Below are 16,553 nucleotides of genomic sequence, written 5' to 3'. Positions count from 1 at the left end.
CTTTTAGAAAGCGCTGTCTAAGACCCCCCCTTAGACAGCGCTCTTTTAAATATAGACCTTAGTCAGCGCTTTTGATAAAGCGCTGTCTAAAGTCTTTAAATTAAAAAAAAATTAAAACCAAAAGCGCTGTCCTCTTTCCCTCTTCATTTTTCCTCTACTCATTCTGCTCCCAATTTACACTTCACTGACACACACACACAAACACCAATTTCCTCCAATCCAATCAACCCTAAAAACCCCATTTTTCTCTCTAGTGTCGGTGATCCACTTCATTTTCAAACACCATAAAAAAAAATCCCAACCAATTCACACCATTGTTGAATCCTTCAAAAAAAACCGCAACGATGTCATCATCAACCAAGCCACCGCACTACGCCACAAGCGGTTTGGTGATAGGTTACGCTCTCTGTTCAAGCTTGTTAGCGATAATCAACAAATACGCCATCACTCAATTCAACTACCCTGGTCTCTTAACCGCTTTACAGTACCTCACTTCAGCTCTCGGCGTTTACCTTTTCGGAAAATTAGGGTTTCTTCATCACGATCCTTTCACCATTCCGATCGCCAAGAAATTCTTCCCTGCCGCACTCGTTTTCTTCCTCGCTATCTTCACCAACACGAATCTAATCCGTCACGCTAACGTTGATACCTTCATTGTTTTCAGATCTCTTACCCCTCTTCTTGTTGCTCTCGCTGATACCGCTTTTCGAGGTCAACCTTCGCCTTCTAACCTTACTTTTTTCTCGCTTGTTGTTATTCTTGCTGGTGCCGTTGGTTATGTTGCTACCGATTCGGGTTTTACTCTTACCGCTTATTCACGGGCTTTTGCTTATTTGGTTACGATTACTACTGAGATGGTTTATATCAAGCATATGGTTATGAGTCTTGGGTTGAATACTTGGGGTTTTGTTCTTTATAACAATGTCTTGTCTTTAATGATTGCTCCTTTCTTTTGGTTTCTAACTGGAGAGAATTTTGAGGTTTCGAATGCGATTAATTCGAGTACCGGGAGTTTGTTTGAGATGAATGCGTTTCTTGCGGTTTCTTTGTCTTGTGTGTTTGGTTTGCTTATCAGTTTCTTTGGATTTGCTGCGAGAAAAGCGGTTTCGGCTACTGCTTTTACGGTTACTGGGGTTGTGAATAAGTTTCTCACGGTGGCTATTAATGTGACGATTTGGGATAAGCATGCTAGTCCTGCTGGTCTGGTTTGTTTGCTTTTTACTATAATTGGGGGAGTTCTTTATCAGCAATCGGTTACTGGGAATGGTTCGCAACAACGGGATGCGGTGGTGGTGACTAAGCAGAGTGATATTGAAAGTAATCTTGTTGGTGATGGTGATTTGGAAGATGAGAGTGAAGTAAAGGGTAAACTTGCTTCTTTATGAGTATTTTGTGTTGTTATTTGTTTTTAGTTTAGTACTTGACTTGGTGTTTAAGCTGTAATGAACTATGAATGTTGTCTTTTATTAACAACATTCGGAAAATTTTATATAGCTTGAGGTATTATTTTCATAATGATTTGAAATCTAGGTATTATTTTAACAACATTCGGAGAATGTTGAGAAATAACTCTGCATTGTTCTTCATTTCTTAACTCTTTCTGCAATTTCTCCACTGCTTAATTTTCATAGTTCAAACCTCCCTTGCCTCCAAAGCTAGGTAAGTCATCAATGGCATTGTGTATTGTGATGGATCCTGCCACGTTGATTCATGATTTACTACTTGTGCATACTCTCTGATTGAATTTCCAATTATTTTGGATGATTCTGACTGTTAAATTATTGTTCTTTTCGATGCAGAATTGCTAGGACCAGCACTCATCAGGTGAAACACTGTTATTTAATAGCATTTGTTATTTTTTTCTGTTGATTTTTTTTGGTGCCAGTCTTGTAAAGCAGGTTGCAAATGCTACCAATGATGTTGCTGGTGATGGTAAGCTGTTATATCCATGATAGATTATACTTTTTAGTTGTTCCTCAGCATTGATTCAGTTTTATAATTGTTAGAAATTAAATTTAAATACTGTCACATTGGACAAGCTGATGTTGAATGGTCTAAATTTTGGCAGGAACCACTTGTGCTACAGTTCTTACCCGGGCAATATTTGCGGAAGGGTGCAAATCAGTTGCAGCTGGAATGAATGCAATGGACTTGAGGCGAGGTATAAATATGGCTGTTGATGCTGTCGTAACAAGCTTGAAAAGCAGAGCACGGATGATTAGCACTTCGTAAGAAATAGCTCAGGTCAGTATATCAAATATTTAGAGCTAATAATAAGCATATTCCAAGAAAGTGGAGAAAGTGGAGAAAGTGGAGCTAATAATAGCACTTTTGTATTTTTATTATTTCAATGATAGGTTGGGACAATATCTGCCAATGGAGAGAGAGAAATTGGTGGGTTAATTGCAAAGGCCATGGAGAAAGTTGGCAAAGAAGGTGTAATCACAATTGCAGTAAGTTGTTATATGCTCATCGTGCATAAATAATCATTTATCTAGGTTTTATTTGTTTTATGGATTTGGGAGCATACTGTTATTCATGCAGTGTTTTTATTGTGCCTTTCCTTTTTCCCCTTTATCCTCCAATGGGGTTCATACTTCGGCATGTATGCCATGCACTTTGTGATATGCTGGGATATAACTTTTGAGCTGTTTCAGGATGGCAAGACATTGCTCAATGAGTTGGAAGTTGTTGAAGGAATGAAGCTTGACAGAGGCTATATTTCTCCGTATTTCATTACAAACCAGAAGAACCAGAAATGTGTATGTTCTATATCATTGCCTCTACACAGCATCATTAGAAGTATTTGCATATAATACTTTCTAGCAAGCTTGTTAGTCCCACTCTGTCTTCCATTTTTGCTCTGTTATACATATATCTGTTTTCTGGATTGGATTTGTAGCTTGTTTTTAACGTGTAGGCTATTTTCCAACTGTTTCTTTTTTTTCTTAACATGAGTCATTGCTCTACTCGGCATGGCTTCGCTTACCAGCCGAAGTTGATTACAATACAAGAAAGGTTCGTATTTAAAGCTTGGGACACTTTGCGATTTTCTTTTATACTTGATTCATTAATCGAGATATCTGATAAATGGTTGTAGATGTTCATTGAGGAAGTAATGGAACTAGTGGAGCTCAATCCATTGAGAAACTCTTTGGTTGGTTTGCCTGGCGTGAACGGTCTTTCAACCGAACAACGTAAGAGGCTAACTATAGCAGTTGAGTTAGTTGCCAACCCTTCCATAATTTTCATGGATGAGCCTACATCTGGTTTAGATGCTAGAGCTGCTGCAATTGTTATGCGAACCGTTAGAAACACAGTTGACACAGGAAGAACAGTTGTTTGCACCATTCATCAACCAAGTATCGACATATTCGAAGCTTTTGACGAGGTAAGAAATGATTTCGATAAAAAAAAACAAGTGTTTTCTGATTCTTCATCTTCTGGACTTGAAAATTGAAATGACATATCTTATCATACATATATGATTTCTTTTAGTTATTCCTGATGAAGCGCGGAGGACAAGAAGTATACGTTGGGCCGTTGGGTCGTCATTCGAGTCAACTGATCAAGTATTTTGAGAGCATTGAAGGGGTTAGTAAAATCAAAGATGGCTATAATCCAGCAACATAGATGTTGGAAGTTACGAGTTCGGCGCAAGAACTTACTTTAGGTGTTGATTTTAATGATACATACAAAAACTCTGAGTTGTTTAGAAGAAACAAGCAACTTATAGAAGAATTAGGCAAACCTGCTTATGGTTCAAAGGATCTTCATTTCTCCACCCAATACTCACAGTCATTTTCGGTCCAATGCTTGGCTTGCTTATGGAAACAACATTGGTCGTATTGGCGCAATCCGCCATATACTGCTGTGAGGTTCTTCTTCACTACTTTCATAGGCTTGATGTTTGGAACAATATTCTGGGATCTTGGCAGGAAATAGTATGTGAAACTTCAATTATTAATCTGTTTTTCTTTCCAAGTTGAACAAATTCTAACCTCTTTTGTTGATTTTCAGCTCAAATAGACAAGATCTGTTTAATGCGTTCGGTTCGATGTATACTGCTGTTCTCTTCCTTGGGGTCCAGAATTCATCGGCTGTACAACCCGTGGTAGCCGTTGAAAGATCTGTCTTCTATAGAGAAAGAGCTGCTGGAATGTATTCTGCCTTGCCCTATGCATTCGCACAGGTAAAAAAAATCTCAACCTGAGCCGTCGTAAGTTTTTGGAAGCCCTGTGTAAGCTAGTCACGCTTCAAACTAGACAAAAGAACTAGTGACCCTATTTCACCATGATGTTTCATAGAATTCACTTTCTTTTGTGACAGGTTATAATAGAACTACCTTATGTTTTTATCCAAGCTATATCATATGGTGTGATAGTTTATGCGATGATTGGATTTGATTGGACTCTAGAGAAATTCTTTTGGTACATATTTTTCATGTACTTTACATTGTGCTACTTCACCTTCTATGGAATGATGGCAGTAGCAATAACTCCAAATCACCATGTCGCGTCAATCGTGGCTTCTGCATTCTATGCGATTTGGAATCTCTTTTCAGGATTCGTCGTTCCACGACCGGTAAGTGTAACACGGATGACCAACCTTAAATGTATTTATTTGATGTACATACAATGTTCTAAGTTTTTACGACGATGACAGATGATTCCGGTGTGGTGGAGATGGTACTATTGGGCATGTCCTGTGGCTTGGACTATATATGGATTGATAGCATCACAATTTGGAGATATAAACATCATGATGGAATCAGAAAATGAAACAGTTCAAGAATTCATAACAAGTTACTTTGGTATCAAGCATGATTTCATAGGTGTTTGTGCAGCTGTTGTTGTTGGGACAGGAGTGCTCTTTGCATGTATTTTTGCTGTCTCAATCAAACTCTTCAACTTCCAAAGACGGTAGATTAGGCGCCAATTTTGATGGATTCTCTTCACTTTCAAATTTTTGTACATGATTACTATGTATATTTATACTCTTCTCGTTCATTTTAAATATTATCTAACGGAGAATTTTTAATATAATCCTTATCGATGTTTCTGAATATTTTTAAAATGTATGAACGATTATTTATCTTAAAAAATTGACGTCAAATATAATATTTATTAGTTTTTTTGTGTGCTTATTTTCAAAATAATGTAACATAAAATAGTAAAAATAACCAAAATAAAATTTTCGTATACCTTAGACAGCGCTTTTGTAAAAAGCGCTGTCTAAGGGGGGGATTAGAAAGCGCTTTAGGCAAAAGCGCTGTCTAAGGGGGGGCTAAGACAGCGCTTTTTGAAAAGCGCTGTCTAAGGTATACCTAAAAAAATTAAAATAGGAGGGTCTTAGAAAGCGCTTTTGGCCAAAGCGCTGTCTAAGGGGGTGGGGCTTAGACAGCGCTTTTGAAAAAAGCGCTGTCTAAGGTATATCTAAAAAATTTAAAATAAGAGGGTCTTATAAAGCGCTTTTGGCCAAAGCGCTATCTAAGGGGGGGGGGGGGGGCTTAGACAGCGCTTTTAAGATTTAAAAAAGCGCTGTCTAAACCTTTAGCAGCGGAGGTTTAGACAGCGCTTTAAAGCGCTGTCTAAGGCTAAAAAAAGCGCTGTCTAAGGTCTTGTTTATTGTAGTGTTTGAAGCCATGGCGGCTAGAGCTTTGGGAAAGGAAGGAAGGCAGAGATTGGGAATAGATCGTCGTTGAGGGAGAGGAGTGAAGGTCTAAGAAGGAGAAAAGAAAAAAAAAGGTGGCGAAGGAATGAGAGAAAGAGATGAATGATATAAGAATAAAGCATAGTCCCACAAAAATACCACATGAATAAAAATAAATCCAATTATATTGCCATGTAGATAAAAGTTAACATTTTCTCTTGACGGAAAGGACCAAATCGACTAACAGAAGTTTTTTAAGGGACTAACTTGTAACGTTTTTTAGATAAGAGACTAAAGCAAAACAATAAATTAATTTAAGGGACTAAAACTTGTTAAATATATAAAAATAAATAAACTTTAAAAAATAGCCTTTAAGTCCGTGAAGCAAGCTGAATCTAACGAGATTAACCTAACAAGTTGAACCAAGTTGTACGTGAATTTAAATTAGTCGAACTTGAGCTTAAAAATTTTTTGGATCAAACTCGAGCCGAGTTTTAAATTAAACTAAATCTTATTGAATCGAGTAGGTGAGGAGAGTTCGACTCGACTCGATCAATGTTTTTAAAATCAGATTGAATCGGCTGATTCAATCGGTTGGATCGAGAATCAGAGCTGAATTTGGTCCAGCCAACCTTTTAAAATGGTTAGTTAGTCAAAAATGGAGTAAAATCGAAAAATCAACTTGAATCGTTCAAAACCCTTCGAGCCTAAGAATTGGAGTCGGCTTTATAAAACCGCCAGGTTCAAAAAAATGCATTAACTTGATCATTCTTTTTTTTGAAAATATTTAATATGTCAATATCAAAACTTAAAATATTCCTCAATCACAAAAAAACAACTTATTTTTTCTACAATCGTATAAACTTCTAAGTTTTATCACTCTGTTATAGGTTTTCTTTCAACCACACACCATCATCAGCACATCGTATCTTTCAAACATAGTCACGTTATCCAACTCAATATTGTTTATCGTCGTTCAACTCGAATTTACTTATCGTTGTTCGATTAAGTAGGTTGTATTATTTATTTTTGGTAATTCAATTAAGTAGGTATTCTTAATTATTTGGATTTTATTTTAGTTATTATGTTCTATCATTTTAATTTTGACTTGAATTAGTTTAACTTATTTTATTGTAATTCTTTAATTTGTTTAAATTATCCTTAAATGAATGTTAGAATTAAGTGTACAACTATATTGTGTATTAAGTTGTGAGCATATGATTGTGTGAGACATATCTATAAAATTTAGTTTCATATTATTAGTTTCTTTAATAAACGGTTCAACCATAGACTTAACCGATTTAATCAATTCAACCTTAAACTCAACGTTTCACCGATTTGTTCTCCGATCCAATTTTTAAAACATTGAACTCGACTCATTTTCATCCCTAGGTATAACCCACTCTTTCTTATAAATTCTACATAGTTTTTTTTTGTGATTCCCAAAGTTTTAATGTCCATAAAATAAAAATAAAGTTATAGCTATACGAGTAAATTATTATATTTTACAAAAAAATATGTAAGTTAATATATTTTTAAAAAAATAAGATTGAATAATTATTTTGATTTTTGAAATGACAAATCTTATATATCGTCGTCAGAATAGGCTACTCCATATGGATCAGTCTATCAAACCCGAAAAATCATAGGGTTTGGTCCTTAAAAATTAGAGTCCATATATTTTAGGTCGTTTTTAGACTGGTCCTAAAAGTCTGTTTCCCATTAGACTAGTCTGTATAGGTCATGGGTAGCCCGTTAGACCCGCATTACTATGAATTTAAAAAATTATATTAATAGTTATGTTGTCACACATCAAAATAACTCATTGATTTCTCTTATCTCACTAAATTTTATCTCAATTCTATTCAATACTTCTCTTTTAAATGTTATACATTAATATAATATAAACAAATTAGTATTCAATTCTTTTGTGCTTTATTTCACAATTTTATCATATTCTCTTAATTTCTCTTATTTTAAACATTTGATTATTATTATTATATATAATTTAGGTATTTAAAAAACATATTAGAGTATTTATAAAATATAATATAGTACTTAAAAAAGTATTATCTTTATAATAATAATTTTTTATTTATTTATAATAAATATTATGGAGTTTTTAAAAAAGAAAACTCGTATAGGGTCGGGTAGTCCAAAGCCCATATAGGATCAGACTAAGATAGTAATTTTTGAGCTTATATTACAACTGGACTTTTTTGGCCCGACCCTAGAAAGCTCGAAATCTGTTTTGACAACTCTAATCTTATATATGGAGTGAACCTAGCTAGCCATGTGTTATGACTCTGGGAATTTAAGACGATGATGTGTCTATGCAGATAATAGTTAAGTCTTGTCACCAATGATGTGGTAAGCAAAACTTGAGATATAGAGTATAGCATCTATTTTTGTGTACTACTCCCTTCGTTTTTATTGTTTTATAAAAGTGTCTCATTTACACTTTTTCTCTATCTCAAAATAAGTGTTCCTTTATAATATTAATGCAGTATTTATTATTATTATTCCACTATTATATTTTTATTTATTAACTTTCACTTTATTCAACTACTCTATTAACTATAGTTAATAAGGATATTCTAGTAAATGATATTAGTTTTATCATTAAAATCAACATATTTATTCATTTTCTTAAGAATCACGTATTGCTCAGTTATGACACTATTTATGAGACTGAGGGAATAATATTCATTTTAATATTGGATGTGGGATAAATACAAAGAGATGAAATCATGGTCACATGTATGAATGATGAATGCAAGAGAGTTTAGGTGTAGTCGGCGTGGTTTATATATAAAAAACGAATGATTCCTCCAAACTCCCAAACAAAGTCTAAGTCATCCTGGAGGCTTGTTGGTCATGGGAGAAAAGGTCAGCTGAATGGGCGACCATCATTTCTCTCAAGCATGTGAAGAGTACCATGTCTAGCTTGGTTGAAAGGGTTTCATCTTCGTTGGTCGAGAATACGAAAATGAAAAGGTCTAGAGATGGGTGAATAAACCTCCTTTAAAAAATATCGGTTTGAAAATTTTGTCTATTTCAAAATTTATTAGAGTTTAAAAGCGGTTTGATGAGATGAAAAACAGTGTGTATAAAATTTATTATGCTTATCGGACGGTCTATACGCAACACTTAAAATGGTATACAAATATAAAAATTGAATAAAACAGATAACCAAACAAATCAATAGGTATATTAAATGATGATTGTATTACACGAGAAGTGTAGGTGTAAAATACCATTAAAATGAGAATTCTAAAACCACAGTTTTGAGTTTTAATCAACAATAAGAGAAAATTACAACATCAATCTAACAAAAACCTATGCTTATACATTAAATTGCTATCAAGGGGATAAACGTAACAACATGTGACTCTACGAAAGCGGTATAAACAACCTAAACATGCAATTCTAATAAATTAAAATATAGTAAGAGATAAGATAGTACAACATATGTGTATTGGTTTGACTATTGTCCTCGCTAAGCTTACTCCATTGTCCAATGATTTCCCATTGAAACTTTTGGTTTACCACTATAGTATTTGATAAAATTGCATGATGTTTAGTATAATCATTATCCGAATAATTCTAAAATATAAAATCTTCTATCTAAATCCTCGTTAACTTGTACATAGTATCCAACATTAAATCCTCGCGAAATTTTTACACGTAATCGTCTTTAATCTTCTAGCTCCAAGAATGTTGTTCCAAAGTCTCCATTATGTAGAGATCTTTACTCGATCCTAACTATATCTTGAGTTTTGGTTTGTCTGAAGATTCATAAGAACACTCACTTTTCCTCTAGGCTTCCACACAACACTACAAAAATATTTAAGGAGAGAAGAACCTCCTTTTTTCCCGCTAGACTTGTCAAAACCAAGAGAAAACCACACACACAATTTGTAAACCTCTAAAATTACTAGAAATCTTCAAAGAAATATTAATCACAATAATAAACCTCCTCACAAATCTCATACCTCGAAGATGAGAGTGAGATCTAAATAAAAATTGGATAAAGAAAGAGGTAGAAGATGAAAGATTTCGTTTGCAAACACTCAAAAATCAAATTCAAAACTCTTTTGAAAGTTGAGAGAACATGGTAAAAGGTTTTGAGAGAAATGTTTTTTATATGTGCTGGAGATTGAAGGTGAGAAAAATTCACAAGAAGGAGGGGTTGAATTGTGTATACTTAAAATCGATTTTACTTATAGTTTAACACGTTCAAATTCTGAACAATGTTCAGACTCTGATATCAGATTTAAAACATAACAACAAAAATGTAAAGTTCAGAAGCAAATACAAGTAACACACAAAGATTATCCTGGTTCCTCTCCTCAATTGAGAGTACTATACTCCCCTTGCCTCAACAACAGATTTTCCCTATAACCAAACTGATTACAAATGCTTAAGTCACTGCTTAAGACTTCCTGCTTAAACCCTTTGGTTCAAGACTTTCTTGCTCAAGCCACTGCTCAAGATTTCCTGCTAAAACCCTTTGGTTCAAGACTTCCTTACTCAAACCACTAGTTAAAACTTGATACTTAAACCCTTTGGTTCAAGACTTCCTTGCTCAAACCACTAGTCAAAACTTGCTACTTAAACCCTTTGGTTCAAGACTTCCTTGCTCAAGCCACTGCTCAAGACTTCCTACTTAAACCCTCTGGTTCAAGACTTCCTTGCTCAAGCACGCTGACAAGAGACTTATTCTACTTTAAACAAACTATTTAGTAGACAAGATAACTATTATACTTTGAAACACAATTATAAGTATATCAGTTGTGTAACAATCACAAAGGTTTTCAACCTTTCTAATATTTATAAGATAAATCTAAGATAAGAAATCTTAAGATCTTATGATATAACATTTGCAATAACAACTCAGAGTTATGCGAATATCTTTCTATATGTTGTGACGTTGTAACCTTCCTTTGAGTCTTCAGCTTCCTTTTATAGAGATAGAAAAAGAATCGTTGGAGGTTTGAACAACAACAAACATAGTGAAGAAGTATGCCAAGAGTATGTTGGAGACTTGCATTCGGTTAGAAGCTTTATCCACTGAATAATAGTGTTGCTCGCAATATCTTTCATTGTACTAGGTATATACCAAAAGGTATAATAGTCTAAAGGTGTCACATCCATTTTTCTCGAGCCTTGCAAAATGAAAGCCCTAGCTGACTTTATCCAGAAATCTGGAGCTTTGATAAGACAAGACCACATTGGTTCAGGGTACGAATCAACTGCTCTTTACACCTTTAGAGCCTGAGTTGTCATCAGAAGTTGGATCATGAAGCTAGAGTCTGATGCCTTTAGAGGTGATGAACTAGTTCAGATTATGATCAATCAGAATCATACTTTAAATTACTTTTTCACATACGCTAACAACCAGGATTAGTTATTTTCTTATGATCCTGCACACTTACACAAACTATTAGAAAACCTTATTGTTCTTTAAATACTTTGTTATCATCAAAACCTTTTAAGGAAATGAACAAATCTTGTTCTAACAATCTCCCATTTTTTATGATAACAAACAAATGTATTTAAGAACAATGGTTAATTATTTAATCAACACAATTTAACATCAGAGGTTGAGGTTTGTAAGCTCCCCCTAAGTTAGAAAGTCCATTAAGGTGAGGTTTGTAAGCTCCCCCTAAGTCTGATAGTCCATTAAAACGAGGTTTGTAAGCTCTTCTTAATTCCTTATCTATGTTAATTTAATCCTATAATTTTAATCAACAAAATCATCAGGGTATGAGATTTGTAAGCTCCCTCCGAGTTTGGCAGGCCTTAGGTTGAGGTTTTTAAGCTCTTCCTTTAGTCTGGCAGTTCATTAAGGCAAGGTTTGTAAGTTTTCCTTAAATCCTTTTTTGTTTAATTAAAATTTATAATTTAAGCTTAGTGATATTAAATTCATTTAGAAGAAATTAATATCAAAATAATTGAGTGATTTAGGATTCATAATTAATTAAAAGCATTTAAAAAATACTTTTAAGCTTTTTAATTATCCCCATAATTTTCTCCCCCTTTTGTCATAAACAAAAGTTGAGTCTGAACATGTCATCATAGAGGAAATAATATTTACTAACACAAAAGAATATATGGGAAGGATTAATCATGGGAAAAACTTAGCATGAACAATCTTTACTTTTCCCAATATTGAGAAAGGACTAAAATGATTAAACTATTTTCTGTGTTTCTCAAGATGTCACACATATTTTGAGAATATCAACCATCAGAAGTCATCATTGCAGGCATTAAAAGCTTGGATGTTTCATGTTCTCTATAAAATCAGTCAATCAGAACTATATTTCTCATCTTTTCATCCAACTCTACTTTTCTTCAAGCATAATGGGTTCTCCAAGCAAGACGGTGACAAGCACTATGCCTGTTGAAGTTCTAGCACCTCAAACGCAACAATCGGTGGAAGAAACCCAACCATCTAGGTCAGTTACCACACGGGAAGCATTATGGGTGAGGAGACACAATAAGAACAAAAGGAAACTGAAGAAGAAGAAAAAGAGAGTGCCAAAGAGGATATATTATTATGATTCTGATGAAGGGAGTGAGGAGCGGGTGCTTGACTATGAATATTTTGTGGCAACAAGGGGTTACACTTTAGATCTTGACAAGATCATGTAATCTTTATAACAATGTAGTCTTCCCCAAGGATTAATGAAATGTTTCCTTTTTGCAATGATTATGACTATGAATGTTTGATATTCTACTAAGTGCATTTGCTCATTAAAAGTTCCAAGAGAAAAAAAGTTTATCCAAATAATAACCATGTAAATATTATATCATACTTTTATCAAAAAAATAACATTCCCAGATAAATATAGCTTAAACATAAGCATGCAAAGAACAACCATAAGACAAATAATCCAAAAATAACATGAATGAACAAGAATACAAAATGGCATATAATGAATAAATATAAGAAGAGAATAGTTCATAAGACAAAAAAAGGTTTCTAAAGGCCTAAAACTAAGGTTTCTTCAATAAATCCAAAATGACTCTAAGATATGAACACATAGAATACTGCCTGACATCCATAAACCTTATTTGTTTGACCATTTCTTTCTGCTTATCAGCCATGATTTGTTGTGATGAAGCAAATGAATTCAGATTCTTCTCCAAAGCATCTTGTCTAGAACATGATGACTCAGAAGTTACTTCCTTCAGATTCTAAATGGCTGATATTACAGAAGTCTGAATAGAATCTTATTTAGCAGAGTATGCTATAGGGTCTGAAGCAAAGGACTTTTCAAGAGTCATTTTCTGAATAACATCCACTAAGACACTTTTTATTAAAGCGAGATTGGTTTGGATAGTCGGTGAGATTGATGGATATGTTATTTGGGAGAGCTCAGGTTTAGAGGATAGGTTTGAATGGACAGATAAGTCTATGAATATTTTAGGATGAAGGAATTCAAAGGGAATCTATTCAGATTTGTCATTAGAATTAGAAGTAAACTAATCCAAAGATAGATCCTGAACAATTTGTTCAGTTTCACTTTGAATTTCAGATACAATTTCATTCTGAGGTTGACTCTGAACAGGGGTAGGTTCTCTTTGAGGAGATGTATGAGGTTGAGGTTGAGGTGTTCCGGGAGGAGGGGTAATTTCTGGTTGAACATAAATTACATGTTCAGTTTCAGAAGTGAAACATGTTTGTGAAGAGGGTTGATCTTTGGGAGAGAAGTTTCTAATGGGGATGGCAAGAATAATGTTAATGATGGCAGGTGTAGGAGTAAAGGACTTAATGTTAAGCTTATCCATAATATTATCTTCATCATGAACTAATTCAGAACTTGGTAAGAAGTTTTACCACTAGAAATGTCAATGGGTGATGGTTGATCAAACATAGTTTAAATAGCTAATTGGTTTTGATCTCCCATGGGTTTAGCAATGGGTGATGAAGGTTGTGTAGGAGAGCGAACAAGTGAGTGGATTGGTGAATGTGTTAGTGATTTTCTGTTAAGGGTGGAGTAATCAAAAACATTTTCTGATAATATATTCAGATTAATACTTGTTCCACTAGTGTTTAGAGCTTCTGAAGTATCCACAACTTTTGAGACAACTACTTTAGGAGCACTAAGATCTTCATACACAACAGACTTAAAATCGGCCATAACCTCTGCAGCTTGAACTTTGACAGGTTCCAACCCATCAACAATCTTTTTTTTGTAAAGGATACACTAACATCCTCTTCCTCTTCTTCCTCTTCCAACTCGGCCAATTTCCTCAATATCTTCTTCCTTTTAGGTGCTCCTGATACAACATACACAAAAGTAACTTTATGAGGAGGCATTCCACTCCTAGTTTTGGAGGGAATTATTTTAGTAGCAGGAACTACTTCCTCAATTTCTTTTGATGAACATATTTCTTCTTGCATGGTTTTTGAACATCTGAAGCCTCCAACATTCTCTTGTTAGAAATAGGCTTGTCATGAATATCCTTGAGTTTGATTTCATTACCTTCCTTGAAACTTTTAATAATAAAGTCATTGATTGCTTCAGGGTTATCCACCTTAGTGATGACAGGATAATCCTTAACATAAATAGAATTAGTATGTCTAATAGAGAGAGGAATCTTTTAAGCAACAATCTCACATTTCTTGTTCATATTCATGTTAGCCAAAACAGAGGTTGATAGGATATTTCCATAAATATCCTCTAGATTTTCATTATCAAGCAAGCTTTTAAGGGCATCAATTAGACGACCCTAAAAGAACAATCTGACAATAATCTAGCATAAGGAACATTCTTCTTACAAAGCTTTGTGATATCCTTTATAACTTCATAGAGATGATTGAAAATGTAAGTTTAAAGGTTTATCTTATCCTCATTCTTCAGGTAGAAAATGGAATGTTTGTGATCCCAAGAGATATGATTAGTACTTCTTTCCCTTGGAATTAGACAATTAATGAAAATTTTGAACATAAGCCTAGAATTATCCTTCATGTTCCTGACCTTTCCAAAGTCAGAGGAACAAAAATTAGCACACTCTTCAAACAAATATCGTTTGATTGCACCGGTTTCAGGACTATTGTCTTTGGTTCCCACAACAAATCTACTAGATTTTGGGGTACATAAAATTTTGTCAATCGTTTTCTGAGTTATGATCACATTAATACCGATCACAGCAAACCTGATCTCAAATTCTTAAAATTTCTTCAAACCAACTTCTTCTCTACTCTCCCCTTTCAAAGAATTGTTCTTCACCAACCAAATTCTAAGTTCCTCAAGTGTAGAAGCTTCATCAAACACTTCTACCCTGACCTAGAAATTCTTCACAAGATGAGGATAGGTTCGCCCATTCAGCATTTCAAAGATAGGAGCCCGCTCTTGAATTCTGAAGAAACACCATAGATCATACCCATTCTTACTGAATGAATCAAAATCAACAATATATTCCACCAAAAGATTTAGATCATCTTGATTTAAGTCCATGGACTTAGGCTTGATGGTCATACTTCTGCCAAAGATGGCATTCATGTGAGCATGTTGAGCATTGGATGAGGACGCCATTGTTGAAGGGAGTTTTTAGGGTTTCTAGGGTTTGCTTTTTGAAAATGGGGTTTTTAGATAGGGTTAGAAAAAAAATAAAGTATGGGTAGTGAGAAGTGAAGTGTGTGTTTCTGATACAAATGTGTTTTTGGGTGAAAATGAACTTCAACCAACAAACAACATAAATGCCAAAGAAACAAACAATAAAGAAGCAAATGCAGATTATCGAGAACATAAGAGTTTTTACCCAATATTTACAATCCATGTGTCAAAAGAGGTTTCAAATTTATGACACATAAGAGTATGCTAGAGGTAGTTACCGAAGAATGTCCACTTGTGTGCATATTAGAGGCAATTAGCCTTATTCATGGTATCAGAAGTTGAGATGCTTCAAAGGTTATTATATATCATAAGCTAACTTAGAGCATTTTGATCAAGGTAGCTTCTGAACAACATCAGACTCTAATATAGATTAAGATTTTATGCCCAACTAGTAGTAGTAAAATCATCACTATAAAGTGTAATCCTTCTTTCATAAATATGAAGATCTTCTGACAAACACTAGGAAATGTTAGGATTAGAAACTATCTAATAAAAAAATTGATATACCTTATAATTAGAAGTATCAACTGTTGAGATTGTTCAAGGGGAACATTCTTGTTCCAACAATGCTCTTCTGACACTACCAGAAGTCATCTTAGACTTCTAAAGATAACTGGATAAACTTCAGATAAAGCTACAAGTCTAAAGCACCAGTTCACTATAGGAGGACATCAGTCTTCCCAGTACCAGTGAGCTTGTCTTTATGGTTTCTTCAGGATTCCACATCTCCTTCCTCTTTCAGAGTTAGGATTAGGAATGTATGTCTTCTTCTTTTTGAAGATTATGAGCAACCATTGTTCTGGAGCAGTTGTTGCCTTGTTCTTTCCTTTAAGCACATATGTATAAAAAAAATTCACTATTTGGTATCCATACTCGTATGGGTCCACTGAGGTTTGTTTTACAGGGTTTCTTCTTGCTTTGTGCCTTAGCCTAATAGTAAGGTTTAAAATCATTCCTGACATCTTGTCTAGGGTAAGTTTTAACCTTGACTTCTGAATCTCTCAAAACCTTATATGTAGCAGCCTTTGGTTCCGAGTTATTCAAGACCTTAGACTTGGGAGTATTAGATTCTAATTTACTTAGGACCTTTGACTCTTGAGTCTGAGATCTTGGTTCCCTTAGAGCTAAATAATTTCCTGTCATAGATTCTGATTGATCCAGAATTTTAGCTTTTTCAGCAGCAGGCATAAAGTAAGCATATAACCCTTTTTTAACATATCTTGAATAAGAAGGGTTTGATGGTTTTACCAAAACACCAGTCCTTAGATTATA

General features: G+C 34.3%; 2 protein-coding genes across 2 annotated transcripts; both read left to right on the top strand.

Moving 5' to 3' along the window:
* Positions 1–344: 344 nt before the first annotated feature.
* LOC127101490 (GDP-fucose transporter 1) lies at positions 345–1,461 on the top strand. Its single transcript, XM_051038917.1, has one exon. It carries the CDS (start codon positions 345–347, stop codon positions 1,383–1,385), a length of 1,041 nt encoding a protein of 346 aa, XP_050894874.1. The 3' UTR covers positions 1,386–1,461.
* A 1,640-nt stretch (positions 1,462–3,101) lies between these two features.
* LOC127101489 (pleiotropic drug resistance protein 1) lies at positions 3,102–5,039 on the top strand. The gene is made up of 4 exons (XM_051038916.1): positions 3,102–3,391; positions 3,499–3,944; positions 4,021–4,192; positions 4,330–5,039. Exons 2-4 carry the CDS (start codon positions 3,634–3,636, stop codon positions 4,660–4,662), a joined length of 816 nt encoding a protein of 271 aa, XP_050894873.1. The 5' UTR covers positions 3,102–3,391; positions 3,499–3,633; the 3' UTR covers positions 4,663–5,039.
* Positions 5,040–16,553: the final 11,514 nt, after the last annotated feature.

The sequence above is a fragment of the Lathyrus oleraceus genome, chromosome 7, assembly GCF_024323335.1.
Source record: "Lathyrus oleraceus cultivar Zhongwan6 chromosome 7, CAAS_Psat_ZW6_1.0, whole genome shotgun sequence".
NCBI classification, from domain to species: domain Eukaryota; kingdom Viridiplantae; phylum Streptophyta; class Magnoliopsida; order Fabales; family Fabaceae; genus Lathyrus; species Lathyrus oleraceus.
Note: the sequence above shows the minus strand (reverse complement) of the source record. Positions and strands in the feature narration are given on the sequence as shown.

Bases quoted from the DNA above. Each gene is read 5' to 3' on its own strand.
- LOC127101490 (XM_051038917.1), top strand. From the start codon at position 345: ATGTCATCATCAACCAAGCCACCGCACTACGCCACAAGCGGTTTGGTG.
- LOC127101489 (XM_051038916.1), top strand. From the start codon at position 3,634: ATGTTGGAAGTTACGAGTTCGGCGCAAGAACTTACTTTAGGTGTTGAT. The intron at 3,945-4,020 runs GTATGTGAAACT...GTTGATTTTCAG, and splicing joins TGGGATCTTGGCAGGAAATA to CTCAAATAGACAAGATCTGT. The intron at 4,193-4,329 runs GTAAAAAAAATC...CTTTTGTGACAG, and splicing joins TGCCCTATGCATTCGCACAG to GTTATAATAGAACTACCTTA.